Source organism: Polistes dominula, unplaced genomic scaffold, assembly GCF_049000335.1.
Source record: "Polistes dominula isolate Pdom_NZ unplaced genomic scaffold, Pdom_raw_medaka contig_19, whole genome shotgun sequence".
In the NCBI taxonomy this organism is placed as follows: Eukaryota; Metazoa; Arthropoda; class Insecta; order Hymenoptera; family Vespidae; genus Polistes; species Polistes dominula.
In genome coordinates, this window is record NW_028301058.1 from 444,517 (window position 1) to 469,656 (window position 25,140).

At 41.9% G+C, this 25,140-nt stretch overlaps 1 protein-coding gene across 4 annotated transcripts in view; it reads left to right on the forward strand.

Annotated features, from left to right (window-relative positions):
- The window catches only part of LOC107068852 (uncharacterized), a 50,404-nt gene that overhangs the window by 17,634 nt on the left and 7,630 nt on the right, over window positions 1-25,140 (forward strand). For 2 of the 4 annotated variants that reach the window (XM_015325655.2, XM_015325653.2), the window contains 6 exons: window positions 9,343-10,333; window positions 10,397-10,666; window positions 10,861-11,178; window positions 11,261-11,868; window positions 11,950-12,426; window positions 23,954-24,151. In XM_015325655.2, the coding sequence (XP_015181141.1) occupies window positions 9,359-10,333; window positions 10,397-10,666; window positions 10,861-11,178; window positions 11,261-11,868; window positions 11,950-12,426; window positions 23,954-24,151 (2,846 nt within the window). In that variant the 5' untranslated portion in view covers window positions 9,343-9,358. Of the gene's footprint in view, window positions 1-9,281; window positions 10,334-10,396; window positions 10,667-10,860; window positions 11,179-11,260; window positions 11,869-11,949; window positions 12,427-23,953; window positions 24,152-25,140 lie in introns of all 4 variants that reach the window. The other 2 variants (XM_089175785.1, XM_089175786.1) reach the window with 2 other exon arrangements.

The following is a 25,140-nucleotide window of genomic DNA, read 5'->3' on the forward strand; positions in this document are numbered from 1 at the left end:
TTCACCACCTCCACCACCTCCACTCTACTCCACTGTACTATACTCAACTCCACTCCACTCAAGTCTACCACCACCACCACCACCACCACTGGCAATGCCGTTCCAGAGGATGTTTATGCTCTTGGCTGGCGAGGTACGCCGTGTCTCTATCTAGTCGCGGCTCCGCGCTCCTTCGCTCTCCTTCTAAAGACGACGACGTTCTCTCTTCCTGCGCTACTGCCGATAACCTTTTTCTTCTTCTTCTTCTTCTTCTTCTTCTCTTTCTCCTCCACCTCCTCCTCCTCCTCCTTCTCTCTCTTTCAGTTAGATTATCCCGCCCTCCGGCCCTCTTTTATTCATTCGCCGTTCATTACCGCTAAACATTCCTGTCAATTAAAAGTGCAGCCGATTTACTGTTCAACCTCTATGTCCCTCTTCCTCTCCATTTCTTCGTATCATCTCCAACACTGCGCCCCCGCAAAGACTCCGCCTGTATCATATCGTCGATGGAACGTTAAACATCGACCGATCCTTTTACGCGAACTTTGCATCGAGCAGCCCCCAAGTTCCTTCTCGTCGACCATGCGACTCTCCATGTCGAGATCTTTTTCTTTATCGTCGGAGTTCCAACTATATTCTATTCTATATCAATGTTTATTGATCTCCAATACAACTTCAAGAAGATACGTTCACAAAGGAGATAGGATTTCTCAATTGTAATTATCTTTCTCTCATAAGTACTACTTACTTACTTACTCACTTACTTACCTACATAGTGACTAGGTAGCCTGACCAACCGTACAAACTGGTTTTCAAAGTTGTCAGAGAAAAAACAAGAATTACCTGATAAATCCTATACTTTAGTTTAGCTCTCTTTTTCTTTCTTCAAAATTCTTCAAGTCCAAATTACTTGGACAACTCAATGACACAGCATTCATCAGCCATTTATGAGGCTAGGCTTTTGAACGAAACTTTACGCATACTCGAAATATCCTAATTATATGATTTTTTTTTTTGTCGACTTTCATTTTAAGCGCATTTGCATAGAACGACTTGGTATCGATGGTAACGCCAGGATTCGATCGAACTTTATGCGTGATTTCTTCTATCCCTGCCTTTCTTTTATGTATGCATACATATACATAGGTATAAACTTACACACACTTACATTAGGGTCTTTGCTCTTCGACGTAGACGCGTAGGACGACGTTCTGTGCGGGGCCGAATATCAGAGAGAATAATTTACTTCAACGACGATCGTCGCATCGTTTTTGTTCGTGTCGTTGTAGAGAAGTGGTCATGCCGTTTCTAGTTTCAACCCGCATCAAGCCAATTCGACGCCAGCGAAATTCGCGAGCCCGACGTTTACGAGACCGTTTATTAGGTGACGTTCCCATTGAGCGACTTGGCTGTGAGCTGAATATTTCCAGAATCTACATGGGAAAGTTCCACGCGATATTTGTTCACCCAGAATACACACCTCGAAATATAACCGAATATTGGTTAAAACCCCTACGACAAAGAACACGGATAGAAATTTACCGTGACGCGATAAATACTTTGTGGGTTCAACTAGGCAACCTTTTACGACAGGTCAAGGAAACAGAGAAAGGAATAATCTCAAACACCAAAGTCTTAGCATTCCAGAGAGAATAGAACAAACTAATCATCCTATTGTTATGACGATAATGCATCAGTAATTATTAAACCTTTATTTGTTGTAATAAAATGTCATCTCTGTGAACGCTAAGCACCCCATTTATAAAATTGATACACGATCGAGTATTACTGTCTCTAAATTTTCTAACTAATCTGATTATACCAAAGTATATTTCCAATAAAAAATCAGATTAATTATAAGAAAAATAGGAGTTTTTAATCAGCCTTGAGAGAACTGGTAAGTTTTAAGGGTGATGAAGAATATGGAAAAGGGAAAAATAAAAATGAGAACAAAAATGGAAAGCAACAAATGAAAAAATGGTGAGCAGCGTGCGTGCGGTCAGACGTAGAGTTTTGGAGGGTTGTTGGGTTTATACGAAAGATAGAAAGAGAGAGAAAGAAAGTCTCTTCTGTCACGTAGCAAAGGGGGATAGCCGCGGGGGGTTTCCTTTTACGAGCATTGCCGTCGTCAGTGGACGCGCCCGGAGGTACTAAACTTGCGAATATTTCGCAAGGCGTCCCGTTATGCAACGACAATGTGGGTCAGTGCACAAACCGACCCTCCTCGTCGACCCTCCTCTAGTCTTCCTTGTGGAACGTTTCACCGGTAGGTATAGTGTAGTAGTAGTCTCCCTGCGGGATCCGAAATAAGTGCATCTCGTAAAATAAAGTACCACGCACCGCTTTCCACGGTTGCTCTTTTTAGTCTAGCAACCATCGTCGATTCAACGTCCAGTTTTCTACGACATCGTTTATCTATAATTCTATGCATACACATAAACTATATGAACCCTTTAAATTTGTCAACGTCTCAACGTGATTTCATTCAACAGATTATTGACACGATATCTTGCAAAACATTTTTAAAACAATATAAGATCGAGTTTATAGACATTTTGTTATTTTTACAGATAGCTTGCCTGAATACCAATGCAAATACAGTATATTTCCTTTCGGTTCGTTTAGAAACGATCATATGTGTGATTTGATTTATGACAGGGACAGGGACAGGGACAACTTTACGAAATTGTATACGGGGCTTTCGAAGGTCCTGACAAGAGCAATACGTTAACGCGAGTACTATGTTGTATGTCCAGTGTAAAAAAGTATCGGTTAAGATGGTGTAGCTTTAAATCTGTGCGCGTCTAGCTTTCCCATCGGGTCCATCGATGCGTGGGCGGTGTGCCGTGTGTGTATACGCGAAAAACGTTTAGCACGAAGTATACATGGATACGTGAAATGCAAACGTTTGAAAATAGATCTCCGTGTACATATATATACATATATATATATATATATCGACGTTTCACTTCCTATGCCCATAAATTTGGTGTAAAAAATCGAGTATACGAAATAGTTTACAGACGTCGATTGGCATCCGTTAAATATTTCACGTTTGTTGCCAAATTGAATTGTGCGTGCCTGTTGTAGTAGGTTTACACCTAGGCGTTACATTTATTTTTTTCTATCTCTGCATTCGCACCAACATCTATGTTTTTGTTTTTCAGAAAACCAAACGAAAATGTTCATTTGTCCTAATAAACCCGGTTACTTTGTGAAATATGACCAATAAATAATGACCATCGACATTGTCGTAGTGTGCCACTTTACAAGATTTTATTACTACGAGAATCATCCAAATGACAAGTCAAAAATATATCCTTATACTTTTATCAAATTGTTCAAGAGAAAACATAAAATAGAAAAGGAATGGAACATTAGTCACATATTAGCTATAGCATGTAAAAAGCAATCTTCCTTTTCGTCACTCCAATTATCCCAATACGATTATTTTCAAGGACGTATATATACTTTTTTCTGACCGAAAGTTATCTTGGGTAGGGTCGTGAGAAACCTTCAAAGTACGAGACTACATTTTTTCTTTCTTCCCTTTTTTCCTACGGTCCGCAGTCATAAATTATCCGTTTCTTTTTTTTTCGGAAAGCGAAAATAGTTGAGAGAAATAGAAAAGAATAGAGATATCTACGAAGAGAAACAAAACTGTTCGAAAATACTCAAATTTCCAAAAATGTATCTCCCTTTCGAAGTATCCTTCAAATATATAGGATCATCTACCAAAGTGAAAAATATTAAAATTATAATCATGCATAGATAAATTATGAAACTCGATTGAAATCTGTAACAAAAGGTAGAGACGTTCATTGAATTAGATTTAGATAAGTGTACGTAATAATTGTAGAGTTGTGTTTTTTTTTTTTTTTTGAAAGGGAGGGGGATGAACCTATTTATCGTCGTTTATGTTAGTTTTGGGGTAGTGCGCTTTAAACGTACGGTAAAGCGTAGGTACCTATGGGCAAGGAGTGCTTAAATCGTCGGAATAGTTGCTACTCGTTCTTCTCTCGGAGTTATAAATAAGCGTTACACGCTCGTTAGGTCGAAATAAAAGTTTTACGACTCTATCGAGAGCCGGTTACGGATAGAAAGGATGGTCAAGAATAGTACTACGATTTCTCTCTTTCTTTCTCCTTCTATTCGTTTCGATATTTTCCTCTTTATTTCTTCTTTTTCTCCTTTCCACTTCTTCCACTTCTTCCACTATCTTCTTCTTCTTCTTCTACGTGATTCGCGCGGAGTTTTACTATAGAATGCGCGAGATACGGTGTGGCGCAAATAAAAGAAAAATTTGCACCGAGTCCATCGGATTCATCGATCGCGGGTAAAGAAAATGCGAAGAGGCGTCTTTACCTTCGCTTACTCGTAAAAGTTTCTTCAAACGAGGGAACTTTAAACTTCTACCATATAATCTATATTTTATATCTCATAAAAAGATATTAACCCGTTTGCAGTCAAACTCTACCTGGAAAGCACGGACACGAGCCCCGACACTATTGCAAAATATTAATTTAACATTTTCATCGTTATACAATACTCCAAATTTACTAGTTAGAAGTTACGACAAACGAAACTGCATAGAAATAAATTAATGCATACGACATCATTCCTAATAACATGTTTATTACAAAAATTAGTCTCATAAGCTAAATAAATCAAACACATTCAAAATGACGAACATTGGATAAAGAAAACAAAAGAAAAAGAAACGTTGATCGGGTGAAATGAAGGTTTTTAGACAATTTTCCATCCAAGGGAGAAAAAATTGCAAGGGAAGATGTGTGTTGTAAGAGAATAAAAAGAAACAAGAAAGGATCGCGAAAGGCGCGAGTCTCTTTGTGACGACGACGACGAGGATGAGGAGGAGGATGAGGAGAAGGAGGAGGACGGTGGCAGGAGGTCAGGGGTCGAGTGTCGGTGTGTATAGGAGCGTTGGCATTAGGGAGAGAAAGAGATGGAAAGAAGCCGTTGGTACGAACAGGGTAAGAAGGAAGAGAATGAGGAGGTGGGGAGGGGAGAGAGGTTTCGACGATAGGGCGAAGGAAGGAAGGAAAGGAGGGTGGGGAACGCAGAGAGAAGCCGAGGTCCGTCGGTATCGATCGGGCGTCTGCGGTAGATTGACACGTGTCATGGCCGCCTCCCGCTCTCTTTCTCTCTCTCGGTTCTCGCGGGCGCATCGAGAGAAATAGACAGAGTCGGAGACGGTAAGAGGTGGAAAAAGGATAGCTGACCGAGATGTGGAAGAAGAGCGTAGGGAGGGAGTAAAAGGGGAGTGGGGTGGCTCGGATAGGGAGTTTTCGAGAGAAACAGAGAAAAAGGAATAAGGCGCGAGGGGGTAGTGAGGTAGCGAACGGCAGTCGAAGGTGGTGGGTGGGTGGTGGGTAAGCAAGCAAGCAAGCAAGCAAGCAAGCAAGCAAGTGAGTAAGAGAGCGAGTGAGCGAGCGAGCGAGCAACCGACCGACCGACCGAGCAAGAGCGAGTTCGAGGGTGGCGGGAGGGCCGGAGGGGACGAGGGAAAAGGACATTAAGGTGCGTAATAGCCAGCGGGGCGAGCGCGCACCGCCGCGGCATCGATTAGACAGAGGCTCCCTCGTCCCACTACTAGAATGCAGCCCACCCTTTGCCTCTCAGCCCTCTTCCTCATCCTCCTCATTCTCCTCATCCCCATCCACCTACTCCGTCGAACTGGAGAGCCCCCGAGTACGTGCTCTACATACACACCCGGTCGCTTATGTCAGTTCCTGTCCTGCTGCTGGTAGTGCCGCCGCCGCCACCGCCACCGCCGCTGCTGAGAAGCTGAAAGAGAGGGGAGAAAAAGAGAGACAGAATCGTGAACCCACCTCCTACTGACTCTCCCCGCACCTATACCTATACCTATACCTATACCTATACCTATACCTACCACCTATCTTATCGCACCTACACACGCTGAACGCACACGAGACCGCTCTTGCTCGCACGCCACCCAGCGGGGACACCAACGTCTAACGTCGTTATAAACATTAACGGAGCGGCTCAATATTCCCCGGACCTTGCATCCATCCCCTATACTCTTCTTACCCCTTGCCACTATATTCCTACTCTCTCTGTCTCTTTCTCTCTGCCCTCGGCTAGCCACTTCTACGATACGATGGCCAACCCTCCTACGTCCACCGGACTCTCGCACGAGTCGAGCTCACCTTACTACAGCTTCCGAATCCTACCGACTACTCGCTCCTACGGATTTTACTCAGAGACTATTGAGTTATAGTAAAAGACTATACAGAATGAAAATGAAACACATGATAGGATAATGTAGTATCCCTGTCTTTTGTTATTTCTTCAACCCCTTTCTAAGATCACCTATAACTCGTAGTTCTGCTACTTTTCTTTTTGTGAAATTTTTTATCATTGTTCTATCCCTTCAAAGTTGATTAAAACTAACGCAATCTTATTTATAACAAAACAACGAGTATCGTATTAGATTTAGGTCCTCTCAGCAGAATCTCGTAGAGTCTTAGTTGTTAGTTGGAAAAAGAAAAAGAATGGAATAGAGTCTTGGGTGCTCACTGGCTAAGATCGGGATCGTCTAATTTCGTTCGACGAGTCCCATAAGGATTCCTCTCATCTCCTTTTTCTTTTTCCTGCTTTTCTTTTTCCTCATTTTCACCGACTCGAAGCTTCGATTTTGACGATGGCGGTGTTCAAGAAAAGGGGCAGCAGAAAGTTCGTTTCTTCGTTCGTTATGTTGAACTCGTGTCTGAGGGGTTCGTCTTGATTATCGTACATCGTGATGATTATTAAGGAACGAGAAGAACAGGAAATTCTCAATCATTCCGATTGGATTAGAAAGGATGTTAGGTAGAGGAAGGGTCTAAAGGATCGTTTCATCTTATTTGTAGGAAAATCAATGGAGTTCTTTTAATTACATTGAAAAAAAAAAAAAATTATGGTTAATTAAATCGTAGATATAGGTGTGTATATAGCTAAACAAAAATATCAATCATTTATTTGATATCCTTTTTTAGTTTCTTACTCGTAGCTTTCTGCGAAGAAGGTAGTCGCGGATTTTCTTGTAAACGTTCGTCTTCCTTATCGTCCTGTCTTTCTCTCTCTCTCTCTCTCTTACACAAGGGATCCCTCGAAGCACGGAGAAATTCGTCTACTTCTCGCGCGTTCAACAAGTTTCCACCCTTCTCCTCTCTTCTCTCCGCCGACGTTGTTGGATGGATCGCTAGGTGACCACGTCGACGTGCCGTACCATTACTTTTCGCACTTTTTCCAAAAGCGTCTCTCTGAAAGCTTACTCTCTTTTTTTTCTCTTTTTGTTTGAGTGTATCTCTCTTTCTGTCTTGAAGGGTCAGCAGGTGTTCCAACTTTTTACCATCATTCCAATCCGTAATGAAAAGAATTGATCAACGAAGAACGATAATGCTACCCCTACAAACCCATAACTAGTTAACGAAAACTCAGTACTCCCAACTCGAACGCGATATGTCAACGTTGGATATCATATTGACGTATCGACTTCTCCAACGTTGTTCACGAACCATCGGCCAATTAACGGCTCTCTTTGTTTTTTCAACAAATACTCGTAAATCTCAACAGATCCATCCGGCTCGTTTCATCCAACCCTCTACACCCTCTTCTTCGTTCTACGCTTCGTAACGTTATCCCTCTGTACATGTGTATCTATATACTTACACGATATTCAAGATACACTCACGCATACACGCATACGTGTACGATCCTTCCAATTTGCCAAATATCTTCTCCTCATATCAACTAATCCTGACGAAATTCTTTTTGGTTTGGCACACATGCTCAAAGATTTGTTATAATTTTTTAAATTAATGATGAAGAACAGAGAGAATAAAGGTACTAGTTCTTCTTCTTCTTCTTCTTCTTCTTCTTCTTTTTTTTTGTATGCATCTAGTTGTGTAAAGCAGTGGTAGGTTTTAAAGTGACAATACATATCGACTGAACTTAACGCTGTAAGGGGGATAGAAAGTTTGGTGGCGCACGCGTCAGTTCTCCGCGATAGTCTCCGAGAACACCCTTCTCTTCAGGTTTTCCCCTTTTCCCTTCTCCTTCCACCCTTCTCCCTTTTCTCTTTCTACTCTGCTCCTCGAACGTTGTCCCTTTCGTATAACACGAATCTACAAATACGTGCCATTTGAAAGTCTTTTGTTCGAACGACGATGCGGATAAACGTTCAACAACGATTATACGAACACTTTTTTTTTTTGCATATATAGTTTAAAATCATGATTAGAATTATAACAAATTTTGTAATCTTTATTTGAAATCATGTTTTAATGTAGAAGAACAATAGAAATAATTATCGTATTTTTTGTTTCCTAAAATGAAAAGATGAAAGTAAAAATAAGTGCAAATATAAACTCGCGTCGATCAGTTTGACAAAGAGAAGAAGATATTTCGAGTAGACTGCTGTTGGTTGGATGAAAATTTCATTCGACGTTTCTCTGTCTCTCTCTTACTGTTTCTCTTTGTTAGCTTAATAAGACGCGAGACGTAGAAGAGAGGAGGTCTGCTGCCGGTTCACAGACTTTGTAAAAGCAAGCGGGGGTGGCTCGCGGAGAAAAGGGCGCAACACTGCGGAGGGTGAGTTGGTTGGTTGGTGAGGGGAGTGAAGGTGGCGAAGGACGGCTTGCGGACGGGGTTGCCAAGGGGTGCGGGGTTGCTTGAGGCTAACAGAGAGAGAGAGAGAAAGAGAGAGAAAGAGGGTGAGGGGTTGAAGGGAGAGAGGAAGTGGGAGGCGAAGTGTCGTCGTCCGAATAACGGCCAAGCGGCATCGACCGATCTTCCAACCCCCCCGAAGCCCGTGCGAAGCGTCAACTTGTTTCCCTTCTGTTCTGCGAATATCGGTCCTTCAATTTGCCCGCTGCGGTTCGCTAACGCCCTTCTCTTTTACTCCTTTCTCCACTTCTTTATATCCATTTATTTAGTTTTTTTCTTGTTCCCTTTTACTATCCGTTTCGTTCGCTTCTTCTTCGTTTCATCTTTTGATTGGAACAATTGTATTTGATACGAACGCATAAGAGAACCTTTTCTTTCCTAGGACACGGGTCCTAGCCTATGCTTTTTTCTTTGGAAAAATTGTTAATCGAGATAACGCAAATTTTCCGGGATAAAAGTTGTTTGAAATAATTGGAACGATTAAAGTAAGTAGTACGTGCTTATTACGCGTTCACAGTTGCTAAATACTTTCTATGCAAATGGATCGCCAGGGATGATCATAGTTGGGAATCGAGTCGTGCGATCTAACACGGCGTTATCGCTTTTTAAAGATAATTACGAGAAAGGTGAAGAAAAAAACAAAAAGAATGATTAACCAAGGGATTGTCCTAGTATACGTCGATGGAAGATGGAGGGTTACGAGGATGACGACGATACACACTTTTGTATCAAGTGTCACGCTACGATACACGGATTAGAAAATTATGTTCGTCATCGTCAATCTGGATGCCGTCCACCTGACGACAAAGCTGAAACCGCACGAGAATCACCCTCAACTCCAACCACTGTCTCTTATCCAGAAATACTCAATGCAGATGCTTTCTTCAGTTCGTTAGAATTGCAGAGCAGTTCGAAACCAAATCCTAGACGTACAAATACTCTATTAGAGAATAATAGGAAATACAAGAGAAATGAACGACGAAAGAAAGGTCAAAAGACACCTGCGGAAACTGAAGATTCCAAAGAAAAACTTAACAGTATGTTACCAGCTGATACAGACTTGGACGATCCCGAGGAACATCTCTGCATTCCGTCTTTCGTTGGGTTCTCCGATATCGTTACTTCAACCGCCAATAAATCCACGACTACTGTCAATTCGAACAAATTGAATCAATCGATTAGACATTCAACTATTAACATTGAAGGATCGAATTTTCCTATCAAACACGAACCAGAACATTCTTTAGAAGGTTTAGTTACTGACTCGAAACAAACCGATAGGAAAAGGCCTGAAGAAAATCAAAGAATTGAACAAGATCATCAAACGTGGTTAGATGATACGATACTAGCAGATCTTGTTGAAAATAATGAAAATAAAGATTTAACCAGATATGATGAATTCGAGTATCAGCAGGACGTAGACTTGATGTTAGACGAAGATCTTGCTGAGGAAGAATCTTATTCCGAATCCGACGACGGTGAAGATCAGGAAAGACCACCACGAGGTCACACAGGTGGAAAATGGAAGCCTGGCTTGAATGATCTTCCTCAAAATATAGCTCAGTTACAAGACGACGAGGTAGAAGCTGAAGATGATCAACATTCGGAACACCCACCTCCCAGTTACACAGGTGGCAAGTGGAGGCCCACGGAATCAGCTCAGGTAAAGAAACAAAAATAATTGTACAAATGTTTACCCATAATTATCTTGAAATACTCATTGCAGAAAGATGAGGATTATCAGGGCAAGAATACAGCGAGACAACCACCACCAGAACACACGCAAGGAAAATGGATACCGGGTACGCAAACGGATATCGACTCGGGATATTGGTGCAATCCTTGCGGCAGGAAGCTTGCGTCGCGATTGGTCTATAACAGGCACCTTCTCTCTGACTTGCATGCTCGAAGAAGCATTCGTGAGATCGACGATGGTGTTCATCTACCACGTACCGCAAGGAGAATATTGACGCGACGGCAAATCGCCCTAGCTGAGGTTAATATTAGTTATCTAAAGAATAATTGTTCCTATTTTGTATTAACAATATACACGGTGTCCCAGATTTTGATGTTCAAACTATAATAATAAGACAAGAAAAATAGACACATCCTGTACAATAAATTAGTTTTCTCTATAAAATGATTATGTTCGAAATTTGATGTAGTTTAATCTAACGTCTACATTTACAGAAAAGCAAACCTACACCCGAAGATAAAGAAGTCAAGAAGAATCCTCGTAAAAGAGAAAAAGAAGTACTCTCCTGTGAGATGTGTCACGCTCGCGTGAGAAAAGCTCAAATGGGCAAACATTTGCTTTCCCATTACCATTGCCGCGTGGCAGGAATAAATCCTCAGAGTCCAAGGGCGCGTCGATTTCTATTGGAGAACATGGGGAACGTAGTTCGCCAATGTCCATTCCAATGTGCTTCTTGTCGTTTCTACTGTAATACCGAAGAAACTTTTTTACTTCACTGGCGTTCAGAACTTCATTCTAAAACTTTAGAAAAAGTAAATATGATCTTCGTGATGTTGAAATGAACATTAGGGTCGTCAAACTCATGATATTTTATTTTGACATAAATTGTTGCAGATAAGTGGAAGCTATAGATGTGGTTCTTGCGATTTCTGGTGTGCTGACAGTAAAACAATGGAGACACACTTATTAAGCACGAGTCATCGTGACGTAGTATCAATGATGAACGGTTCGGTACCGGTGGTAATCAGTCGTCAACAAGCATTACCCTGTAGCAGCTGCAACCGTCAATTCCGATATAATCTGCAGCTGCGAATGCACGTCAAGGAGACAGGACACAAGGAAAGTCTCACAGCATCGGACGAGTATCAACAACGTATCACGTGCAGCATGTGCCCCCAAGTCGTGAGGTCCTTGGTATCTCTTCAACGCCATCAGTTAACCTGTCACGTTAACAAGGAAAGCGAAAAGAACGAATTGGCCCTTTCCACGCAACCAACGCCTTACTTTTGTTCTTTTTGTTCGATGAACTTTGCTACTGCTCAAGAAGCCGTTCTTCATAGAAGAACCTCAACTCACAAGGAAATTGTTAAAAAACTCAAATCCTCGTCTGAAAAATCATCAAAGAGAACGCATAAAAATTGTCCGCACTGCGACGAGAAACAATCAACTCTTGCAGAACACAAGGAACATCTTCTGAAAAGGCATTCAAACTTGTGTCACAGGTTAGTTTTGGGTTTGTTGGGTGTGAAATACCTACTTTATAAGTATACATTGTTCTTATCCTTAATAAGAAATTCTTGCAGGTGTCCACAATGCGGAATACTCTTTGCTTTTTCGCAAGACGTAACGCGACACACCAGGGACAATAAGTGTAGCAAGAAAAAGGAAGTGAATGATACTAAGTCAACGACAGTGGTAAAAGAAGAATGGAAGTGCAACACTTGTCATTTCTCGACGGATTCACAAGCAGAATTAATATTTCACGAGGTTCTTCATAGTGACGGAGTTCAATCAAACAAAGACAACAAATCAATAATTAAATATCAGTGTCCTCTGTGTAAAAAAAGTTTCACCAAAGCGTCCCTAAGGAACCACATCAGAATGCATACAGGTGAACGTCCATTTTCGTGTGCCAAGTGTTACGTGTCATTTGCAAGAAGGTCTGATTTGAATGTTCATCAAAGAAATTGTTCCTCCGTTTCGATAACTGGCTGGTCAGACGAGGTTCATCGCAGAAGAAATTTCGTCTGTTCGGAATGCGACAATGCTTTTTACACCAAGTAAGTAAACTTAGTTTAATTCTTATAGGAAAGCTATAACAAATGAGACGTCTCGTCACCGTCGCTTAAACTGTTAACATTAATGACGAGCAATATTCGACTGTAGAAATTCTTTGGATCACGGTGACGCATTAGGTCGGAATAAAAAGCTTAGGACAATAAAAACGTTTACCGCGAGTTGAAACCGCGAAATGTCCGCTTGCACTCGTAGTAAAAGTGTCCTTGCTGCATAACTATAAAATAAAAGACCGTATCCGTTGGCGAGTATAAGAGAAAAAGGAACAGCGGAGTTAAACCTGAAGACGTACCAAGATAAAGATAGAGAAACGAAGATGGGGAGGCGGTAGGTGTGTTTTCTGCAAGACACCAGCTCGTATTAACATCTCATAGTGGGTTGTGAGCTTGTAAGGGTCATTCTATAGTATTTAACGGGCTTGCATTATGAGCCGCGAGTTGGTATATGGTCTCCTTCTTCACCCTCCTACTCTTTCTTCTTCTTCTTCTTCTTCTTTTTCTTCTTCTTCCTTCTCTAATACTAATGTATTCAGGTAGGCGCCTATACGTGGGAGCTCACAGCTAGGGCGCCTCGCATCGTGTTAACCTTCCCCTCGCAAACGTTCGCGAGTTGCACGACGTCGACATAAGTATTAAAACATTGCTATAGTACTCCGAGTAGAGAGAGCCGGTCGACTATAAAGCAAATGTTAACACCTTATGTTTTATCCTTTTCTCTTTTCTTGAACTTCGTTCGTTCGATTTTTTAACAAACAAAAAATATATTATTATAGAAAAGTAGTCTTTGTTCGTACAACGTCAGACAAGGTTCTCGTAAAGCAACGCGTATCTCTGGAAAAGTTTTCAAAGTCCATGAACTACTTAATCGACGAATTACATCATCCAACCCATGAGCGTACTACCACCAACCCTCGGAAACCACTCTCAACTGCCATTTCATAGATCAGCTTGTCAGTATCGCTTGGAAAATTATGTTCCGTTCTCGATATCTATCGGAACAAGTATTCTGGTATCCTGATTTTACCTTGGAAGACAGCATGTCCTTCGTCTTCAATATGCTTTCCCAAGGAATCGTTGAAGTTACAGTCATTTTAAGGTGAGGGTGAAACTGTACTCGTTTTGTGTTATTTAGCAAAAGAGAAAAGAAGAGAAGAGAAGAGTGGAATGAAGGAGAATCTAAAGAAGAAGAATAAGAAGAAGAAGAAGGGTAGGCAGGCAGGCAGGCAGGCAGGCAGGCAGGCAAGTAGGGGGTAGAGGAAGGAGAAGGTCGTGCAGAGGGTCGGCGGCTGGGATCTAGAAAGAAAGAAAGAAGGTAATTACGAAGAGACGGGCAGCTCCCGCGCAACCGATCGGCTACCCAATTCTCAGAATACGCGACCAGTTCGCGATGTATGCGCATATTCAAGATAGTATGTTACATACGCGAGTTACTGACCGTAGGTTTCGCTTCGTTCAGCACCCCCGCTTGCTCTTCCCTCCAGCAGTGCCCTCGGTGTCCCTTGGTGCGGTGTCCAACCCTCTTACCTCCTTTCTCTCCGTTTCTCTCGACGTATACCGTGTACACGCGTTCCCCAGAGGTATTTACATATATGGACCGCGGCGTGGCGCGCGCGTATCTTTTATCTTCCGTAGCAGTAATGGCGCGTCCACCTCCTTCGTACCTGGTCAGGTAAACACCGTGCAGATAGGCATACTGGGTGAGATTGCCGTAACCTCGCAGGCCCTGCCTGCCGTCGCGTTCATCGGGATGCTTTAACATCCAGACGCGATCCTACTTCTTCCATACGAATAAATATCGTCCTATGCAGGGAACCTTCCACGGTGCAAGACCATAGATCCCAGATTAGAAATTCTAATGCACCTTTGCTTCTTTCCACGTCGAACGTCTTCCCTTCATTCTTCGGAAATCCTACATTTATCCTATATACCGAGCTAGATTTACAGGACCTTTCTACACTGATTTTCAACGAATCATCATAGTAGTTTTAGGATGGCGTAAAAGATTCCCGTAGAAAGGGAGTTCAATTTCAGAGCAAAGGGACACCATTGTCTTTGTAACCGTTACCATTCTGTTGCACCTCTAGCTGCTAACGAGGCACGGTGTCGTCTTTACGGATCACCCCATAGACACCCTAAATCCTGCTCTCTTACTTCTTGTGTAGAGAAAGACGGAAGGAAGAGAATTGTCCATGCTCTCGAGGAACAATGCGTGGCTGTTGGTCTCCCTCTTTTTCGGAGCGAATGGTAGTAGAGGACGTCCAGCAGAGTGTCGCCGGAACGAAAGCTTTTTTCTCGAGTTGTTGGACTCACCGGGGGTGGGAAGACTCCCTCTCTCGGCCCCATGGCCTTTGTGCCATGCGAGTTGGGTATGTGCGTTTCTCTACCTGTCTCCCTCTCTTTATCCCATTCCCGTTCTCTCTGTTCTTTTCCATAGCAGCCATCGTTTTGGCGTAGTAGCCGTGCGCGACGATGGTGCGCGCACTGTGTGGTGTACGATGGCACGCGGTAAGCACGGCCCCGTATGCAGACAGTTTAGTGGTGACTGCCCCGCGAGTCCAGTTGTCGCGTGAAATATTGCAATTCATAAAATAAAACAGACCTGTGGTCGAGAACGCGTAGATATAGCCAAAGCCCACGCTGCTAACCATCCTCCTAACGGCCAAACCATCCTACTACCCCCTTCGTTTAACCATCTCCTCTACCCCTTTAGACTGAACTACCCATTCCCTTTTTCCTCTCTCTCTCTCTCTCTCTCTCTCTCTCTTCTTTCTCTCTCAGCTAGCAGTCGCAGGTTCTCTGCACCTTTACCTTCGACAAAGCCAGCATACACCTCCGGCACTCTTTATCCTGTTCACCTTCTTTCTCTTTCACGTTGTTTCGTTTCTTTTGCATTCTCGCCTCTCTCCGTTCTTGTTTCACGCGTTTCGCGAATGGTAACGTCGCCAAACCGCAACGCTTCCTAAGCTCGAGCTTCTCCGCGGACTCAACATTTTTCTACTCCGAACCGCCTGTCTGTTGCCACCAAACGGCCTTCTGGAATCCCGAATAGGATGCGTACAGTTTTACAACACACATATATATCCATACATAATTACATATATACTTTACTCACATAAGCAGGTTACATATAATTTGTACATTCTTACTACCACCACCACCACCAGCAAGTTGAGAGACAAATTTTAAGCCCTTCCAGTCTTTCTTCAATAATTCAGGATTTACCTTAGAGTCCGTTCGTTTTTTCTCCTTATCTTCGAATCCGTTGGAACTATCGGGGTATAATCGACGAGGTTCTTTCTACCCGGAGGGAAAAGGAGGCGTCGACATAGATCGCGGTTAAAATGCCGAGCCTGCCGGAGATGCCTCCTTTTCCGCCGACGAAATTAGCGAGCGACATGTTTATTGTAAATGAATCCTACTCCGAGACCATGCAAGAGGAAAGGAGAGAGAGAGAAGGTGCTTGGTAGAGTAGCGTTGTACGTAGCCAGGGGATGGCGCCGGTCGAGAACGAGGAAACGAAACGGGAGACACGGAATGAGAGAGAATGAGAGAGAATGAGAGAGAAAGAGAGAGAGAGAGAGAGAGAGAGAGAGAGAGAGTGAGCAGGAGTTTGGAGGGTGCGCGCGCGCGAGCTCAGTGTCCCGATTTATGCGCCCGTTACCGAGCCCTCTGGCGCAATTAAGCTTGCGTTATAATATTGTTGTTTATTCTGAGCCTCGGCTGGAAAGCGTTAACCACCCCTTCGCTGGTCTTCCACCGTAGTACTAGGCGACGCCACTTTCCTACACTACTACCCCTCGAAAGCACCCTCCTAATCTTCATGACGCGGCAGCTAGATCCTGTCTCTCCCTTTCCCTTACCCTCTCTTTCTTGGTATGCGTCTGTTTCTCTATCTCTCGTACACTTTCGCAAAACTTCCAACATCAGCGGCTATGCGGAACTACGCGTTCACTACCCTTGCACCAGACGAAATTTCCTTCTCTTCCGTTTGTCTCAACCTGATAGGACGAGAAGGACAAAGATAAAGATACTACGAAGGGGAGAAAGAGAGACAGAGAAAGGACTTCGATCAGGATTCGCGTTAATTCCAACTTATTCCACCGAGCGGTCACGTACTCCCTTAACGAGCTTCACGCTCCTGACAGAAACCAATGCGCATCCGGGTTTCTCCCTAAGATTTGCGACCACTTTTGACATGGTTTTTTTCATAAAAACAAATAATCTTACCTTACTTTATATTTATGTCTACAGTTTTTTTTTTTTTTTATTCCAATGCACAAAGTAGAAAGAATTTCAAATTGAAAAATTCGTCGTTAATAAAACGAAGATAAAAGTTATCGTGATTGTAGAATAGTGAAACACGATCGGTTTTGTGTGTTTGTACATGATGACAGTGTAGAGTTTGAATTTAAAAAAAGAGATTTTGACGCAAGGGGGATTACGTTGTGAGAGTAAAACGCGAGTTAAAGTGGACCGTGAATTAAAGCAGCCTTCGTAAAACCGGTCGTTGCTACTTATTCAGCTGTGCGGTAAACGTAAATCGGAGTTGGTTTATGATTCCGTAGCGGTTGTAAATAATAACGGTACGCGTTACGTCATATTTTCACGCGCGTCCACGACTGTTCGACATTGCCCCGGGTGGGGATAGCCGGAATAATTTCTCGTTTGTAATCGGTAGCGATAATATGTTTCATGCTTTAACGTCGCGACCCGCATTCAACGATTCATGCGTTAATCATTTAATCCAAAATTTGCATAAATAATATTCCTTCGAATACAAAGGATCGATCGTCAATGTTTTTTTTTTGTTTAAAGAAAAATTTGTATTATTTAAAACGACGATCGCGCGTTGAATTTATCGATCGTATCGATTTATCGCGATTGAAATGCAGAAACATCGTGAATGATCCGATCGTATAATCTCGTTGATTTATTTCTTCGTTTATGTATCAATTCCGTGATCGGAGAACGCAATCGATTTTACGATTCCTCTCGACGCCTTTATCTCTTTTCGTAACGTTTAAATAAATCATCGAGGTAGATACAATTCGTACCAGTTTATCAACCTTTTTTGATACTTAAATTCGTACTTTACGTAGATAAAAGAAAACACGTGAAATTGATATTAGTTACAAATGAATTCTTAATTCTCTGTTAAAAAATAAAACATTAATTCGATGAAAAATAATTCAGTTTGGAATATTAGTCAAGTGGAATATAACACCGTGGTTTGAGAAGTTCGATACGATCACATCGGAGTGGTGCCGAGGTTAGAGAAAAGGAAAGCAAATAAGAAACTAAGAAGAATAAGAAGAATAAGATGGAGAAGGGATAAAGAAGAAGAAGAAGAAGAAGAAGAAGAAAAGGGGAAGGGTTAGGGGGACAGAGGTGGACGGACGTAAGGACGTACGGACGGACGTACGAACCGACGAAGGTGGGATTGAGTTATGACAGCGTTTGCTCCAGGGGGCCGGGTTTCGAGCTGGCGAAGCGGATATTCTTCTTATTCTTTATTTCTTGGTCTGCAGGGCCGCCGTAGGAACCGTCGGCCATGCATCACCTTCGGTTCACTTTGGTCCGGCCTCCTCTTCTTCGGCATCCTTCCATGAGCGTACCCCACCGCCATCACGAGCCATCACGATCCCACCTCGCCCATCGTCCCTTGGAATCCTCGATTCCACCCACCTTGGCAGCTTCACCGGTTATCCACCAAGGAGTTCACCGGCTTCTTCCACCAAGGATTAACGTTTCTAGTATCACTCCTCCTCTTCCCCCTCCCCTTGCCTTCCCCGCTTCTTTCTTGGCCATCCTCCTGTGCAAGTTCGCGACTCTCCTCGTTAATTGCATCGGCCAAGCTCGCGTAGGTACGTCCACCTTCTTTCCAGACCTTGATCTCCGCATCGACCTTCTTCTTGTTCTTCTTCTTCTTCTTCTTTCTTTTTTCTTTTTTCTTTTTTCCTGTAGTTGCTGCTTCTACTTCTACTACTACTACTACTACTACTACTACTACTAGTCTAAAAGGGAATATAATACCGATAGCCTTTTACGATCCGTCCGATCGTTCAATCCCTCTATTCGAGATACTTGACGTTTTCTTGATAAGAAGCAATAAATCATTGAATAGGTGGCTCGATTCGCCTACCATACATACATATGTATGTTTGAAAAATAAGAGAGATACGAGTTTTGAAGGTGGAATAGAAAAGAGAATGGTATAGAACTAAGGGCACGCGTAAATCACGGGTAGTAATAAAGATCCACTTGTCGCGGGCGGATATTTATGAAGCGTTTCACGGTTCTTCCCGCCAAAAGAGAATCACCTTTTAGCTCTTCGCCTCGGCCTCCGGATGAACGATCGTCCGATTTCGAGATAATCGAAGAGGTCAGTGGCGGAGGGGACTAGGGCGAGAACTCGAACCAGGAGTAAAAACGAGCATGCCGGGTTGGAAGAAGAAGATGAAGAAGATGAAGAAGAAGAAGAAGAAGAAAGAAAGAAAGAAAGAAAGATAAGTCGATGCTCGACAGAACGAATGAACGGAGGAACGAATGAAGGAACGAAAGAACGAAGAGGCCATAAATACCTCAGCGCGTTCAGCCAATTAAAACAAATCATTTTAATGCACAACCTTTTTAATTAATGCCCGTGCTCGCTCGCTCCCATCCGCTTCCCTCCTCCTCCTCCTCCTACTCCTTTTACTCAGCGCGTACTACACGATCGGCTTCACTGGCTCTGCAATTCCCATCTCGAAGCGATCGGGTCCGATATTAACTTATACGTCACTCTGTATATCGCATACTTTCTCTCTCTCTCTCTCTCTCTTTCTCTCTCTTTCTCTTTCTGTTCGTGTACATAACCGATTATCCTTAACCCCTAAGCGCGGACGTCCGATGATGACGCCACGGCATCACCGGGTTCGCTGAGCTACCACCATTCTCAATGATGGCTCCTTGCAAGTCCCTAACCAGACTCGATTTTAATTATACGAATTTTCGCGACTTGATTGTACATTCCACCCAACCACCACCACCACCACCACCACCACCACCCTAACTTTACTCTTCTCTCTTTTTATTTCTTCTTGTTTTCTTTCTACTTCTTCTTCTTCTGCTTTCTCTTTATTCTTTCTTCTACAACAACATCGTCGACGAGATTTATGCCCTCCAGACGGCAACTGGCAGATAAAGATAGGATACCGTGGTATCGATATCCGACTGGATCCGACTTCGTTAGGATACAAATTGAGATACGGCCGCGATCACAGGATACCCACTCGTACCACCTAACGTTATACTTTGATCAAAGGCAACCTTAAAAGCTATCGGATTTCTACTAAACTATCCTAAATTGTGTTCGCGTGTCTAATCTGTTTGAGTATTGGTTTTACTTAACTGACTAAGTACACAATGTTGCAAAATTGTGATTAGAATTAATTGGAAAAAAATGGAAGCTTCGCAAAACTTCAATATTTTGGATCTCGCACTGGATGGCACTTGAGTCATCGTTTTATCGACGGCTCGTTTTAACGACGATCGCGCCAGAGTCCAGAGATTAGACTTTTAAATGGCCCCCGCTCAGAGCCGGTACGTATTTCACGAGATGACGGTAGACGTCGCGTTAAATCATCCGGAGTGACCGCATCCGCTTGCCCAATCGGCCCCAAGTCTCTCCTTAACGGCCTCTTGTCACGCCTGCGACATTCCACCGAAACACACCGGCCCTCTTCCTTTCCTCAAACCTTCTCCTCCTCCTCCTCCTCCTCCTCTTCATCATCTTATTTTCTTCATCTTTTCGAAAGCCACCCTCTCCGTTCTCTCCTCGTCTCTATCCACATCTACAAACTTTGCCTTTCTACTCAACGTCACAACGTCTTTTCAAAATCTACAAATCAACTAACACTTTCGTTTCTCAGACTAATATTGTTCTATCGGAATTCAGAAAGCCACTATTGGATAGAGGTTTTGGTACAACCTACTATAGATAGAGAGAATAAAATAAAACTGAAATAAATATCTGACCACCTTCTACGTGTTCGTTCGAGAACCAAACCGTTGAGCAACAACGACACAAGTCGTCGTAATTCACCGCTCCTTTCTTTCACCTTCGTCAAATCGATTCGATCGACGTTCCTTAGATCAATGTTTCTTCGAAAAGATCCTCCAATTGATTCGAGTTAATGTCCGAAAGTCCGATATTTTTCTACCTTTTTCTTTTTACGAATGTAAATGTCACGACACTTTTGAATAAATCTAAGTAATTAATATTTGAAAGATTTCTCAAAGTGTCTTGACTAGTTTTTTGAAGGATTTTTTCAGTGAAAACTTTTTTAGAATCGGGTGAAACGAAAATGAAACACCAATGTTTCATTAAAAAGAGACATCTGTTGGATTTAGTCTGCAAGAATGAGATGAAAAACAGTATGCATTTGTTTCTTATTATCTCGTTTTCTTCTTTGTGCGATGCTTCGTAGCATCGTAGCATCCCCACTCTTGGACATGTGTGTGCTTGCGTGCGCTTTCATATGTTTTGCCAATCAATTAGTTTTTTGAATGGAAACTAGATGGCGAATACAATTTGAAGCACCAGTTAAATGATCGCAAATTAGAATTTGGCATTTAATACAGTGGTACCTTTGATTAAGTTCCTGAAAACCAAACGAAATGAAAAAATATGCAACAGTTGAAAAATGATAATACATGTAGTTAAATTTATTAGCATGAAAATGTGTAAGGAAAGTCTATCTCGGGTCTTACTGCGCGTATATTATTATTCAACAGGTAACCAAATACGAATGGCAATAGGTAGAAGAGAGGTCTCAGTAATGCGCTCGCGCGTGCACTCGCACAAGGATTTCATGCGTGAGAAAGCGCACCTGCATGTAGAGAAGATGGCACAGGTATTAATATTACTTTTTATCGCGAATTCCAATCCCCAGGAAAAGTCTTGTCTACTGGACACAGTGAATGTGATAATTCAGATGCAATTACCAACCGTCGTGTATGAAAAAATGTGTTGTATAGAAAAAGATAGAAATGAAAAGCTTCGAACGGATTTTCCGATTACACTATAAATATCAACAATCTTGAAAGGAAGTTCCACTCATCGTTTATGTCATTTACAAGCGCATTCGTGGCAACAAATCCAATGCACCTTTGATTTTCAAGGACGGAATTTATATTTTCCACGAATGGACATGAGCTCTTTCACGTGGACGTATCTTAAGTAATATTTACGTATCTACCATTTACTTGTATGTAATTTTTAATAATCATCTAGGAGAATTCAAACTCGATGGATCGTTGATGATATACCAACGTTTTAAAACGAATAATCATCATTTACATATTCCACGATGCTTTTTCAACTATATCTGAAAGTTTGATGTTAACGATAAGATCGAGAACACATCTCTTATCTTAGATTACATGTAGAAGAAGGGTTTATCGTATACAGATGGTTAGATATAATTTTAAGATCTTATATCGATACTTCAGGTTTACCTGTTCTCTCATCAAACGTTCCGTAAATCGTAAAGAAGAAATCAATGTACAGAGTAACCAACAGAATCGAAATATTAATTCCTAATAGGAAAGAAATAAAATACCGATTGTATGATTCATTTCCGGATTACTCAGGAAGAATTCTACGAAAGGTTGCATCAAACTCGTCTCTGAACTTTATCGTAATCTTCATTGTCGGCACGATCCTAGTGGATTTTTTAGGATCGTTGAGGATCGCACGCAATGCACCCTCGTGAAAGTTGCACACGTAGGATACTTGGGAAAGATGCTTACATCGAACACGCAGGTTCGATTTAAAGGATTCGTGAAACACGCGTACTCAAGTCTTGCTACCTGGATCTTTTTCTTTTCCTTTCTCTTTCTGGCAGGTGCAAGGCATAGTCTAACGTTGACCAGGTTCGTGCGAGGGCGTGTATACGCTGACATTGTAAAACTTGGCGTTACACTTGCGTAGCCAATTGGGTAGGCCGGTTCTCCCTCTAGGACGGCCCAGATCTCACGTAGCTCTTTCTCTTCTTCTTTCTCTCTCGCACTTATTGCCACTCACCGCTTCCCAGTATCCTCTAACGTCCTTCTTCCCCTACCTTTTTGCTCGAATCTCTCTTTCTCTCTCTCTCTCTCTCTCTTTTTCTATTTCTTCTTTTTCTGTTTCTCTTTCATTCACTCTCGATCGGTCTCTCCGAGTAAACTCCCCAACATATCGGCTAGTTACCATCGCGAAAAATCAGCGTCCTTCGTCCTCCTGTCCTGTCCCCAAGCAGCTTTCCAACAGCAACAGCAACAGCAGCAGCAGCAGCACCACCACCAATAGCAAACTCAAGAACGACATCGAGATCTTGCGGCCGGCAACCGGAGATACGAGTACCGCCGATCCTGGATACTTGTGTTCGAAAATTTGCTGCCAATTTCGATAACATCGACGAGGGAAACGGTCGTTCTCGACTCTACTTCGTTCGATGAACGATCTACCTTTGTACGACATTGTTTAAAAGTAGTAATCCAACGATACGTAGATATTCGTCGATGTGTACTTAGTAATTTAACTAAATTATATAATCAATTTCCCCTTATGTGTTTTATATTTGAAACGATAATATAGATGAAATCTAAATCTTATCTTAGAAAATATGAGGAAGAAAATATCTCTCTCGTGGGGGGGGGGGGAATAATAAAATGAAGAAAAAATATTTCTATCTCATTAGTTTTTATTATACGAGATTATAAATAGTCGATCTTTTCAGATTCTGTTCCTCCCTTGTTTTATTTTTATATCATACTTAAAAAGAAACTTTAATCCTCTGATAAAACTCTAATAGGCAACAAATATATATGGCTTACCTATATTTAAAAATTCCACTTTACTTCGAGCAGATGATTTAATTAACCTCATAGCCGTAAAAGTCAGTGCTCTTACTGTATCCTAATTAAGGTGTCATAAATCCTCACTTGCTTCCTCTTCTAAAACGATGAGAATTCCGTGAGGTAAAGCGGGAGAAGATCCGGTCTCGATACGTCATTTTGACTTACTTACACCATCTTCAGAGGAAAAATCAATGAACGTAAAAACAAATTTGAAAAAGAAGAGATGGGTGTGGATGGGAAAGACGACTATTTTTTTAGTTTGTTTCTTAACGTTGGCAGGTTGATATACATAGGATGCAACACAGCTGGGATCGGATCGTAAGGCGTGCAAACGGGGCCCGATACTCGCACGCGTACCAAGCATTCGTAGGCCCATTGTCCTGTCTTATTACGCGTCGAACTTAACGAAAGCGCGCGTGCCTATTTAACCAGCAAAATCATTATTCTCAACGCCATTTAACCATGCTCAAATGGTATTCCAAAAATTGTACTCGCACCCGTGAAATACTTTTCGAATACACTTGGCATACCTGGCTCTACGATCTTGTTTACCCATAACTTTTTGTTTAAACTGCAACATGCACTATCTGCCACATATGTCAATAAATTTTGTTTAATCCGTTTGTTTCAGGCACGCATTGAGACAACATATGCTTCGACATGCCGGTAAAAAGTACAAGTGTGGACTTCCAGGTTGTCCTACTGTACTCCGTACAGCTTCCGAGTTGAAGTATCATCGTTCATTGGTCCACGACGATGCATCTACCAATAGAAGATATCCCTGCGTGCATTGTTCTTACTCAGCCAAAACTAAGACCCAACTACGCAGGTATCCTATTGTTAAACATACGATTACAAATTTACGACTCGTTCGGGTAATAGAACAATAATTTAATATGATCAGTTATTATTATTATTATTATTATTAATTATAAAGATCGATAAACTATATGCTTCCGCGTGGGTGGGTGGTGGATTTTACGATTCATTCCTCTTACGATTCTTTGACTAGTTGAAATAATAAAAGAGAGAAAGAGAGAGAGAGAGAGAATATTGGCTGTATCATCAGCATCCTTCCAACTAATATTATTGACATTAATTTTAATCAAGATTTCTGACCCGAGTTCGATGCATTCCTACAGCATTAATCATGTTAGCAAGTCGCGTATGTATAATTGATGTCTTCGAGGAAGCCGGATCGAATTAATTGCGAGGATGCAACGGACGTGTCAGCACGTATACGAGATCGACACGGGTCGCATATATTTATAAAAAAAAAAAAAAACTAATAAAAACAAATCAATTTTCTTTGGGAATCAATATACTTATGGGGAGGATCATACGTTTGATAGTTGAATATCTTTGCAAGTATAAACGCAAGTTCCTTGTCCAATAACTCGATCTCGATCTAAATCGACTAGAACACGTTATGGTGGATGATCGAGACTAATATTGCTATTAATCGGCAAGATAGTATCGAACGAATAGCATTTAATTATTGATCCCGATCGATCGAAGAAAATGGAAGTAATTTGATACAACCGATCGATGATTCATCATAACGACGTAACACTTAATGGAATTCGCATGAATTTGTTTGAGGAGAAACGATTCGATTTTATTTTTTTTTTCTTCATTTTTTTCTTCAGGGTCTCGATTAAGTCATAATGTTAGCTGAATTGCAATTTGCCAAACGATCAACTCAAGCCCGGTTTAAATTAAGCCTTATTAAGGGTATTGTGTCGTAGAATAGCAAACCGATATGTACTAATAAATTTCATCTCATTTCCTACGACAGCAAAGTTGCACTCGCAAGCT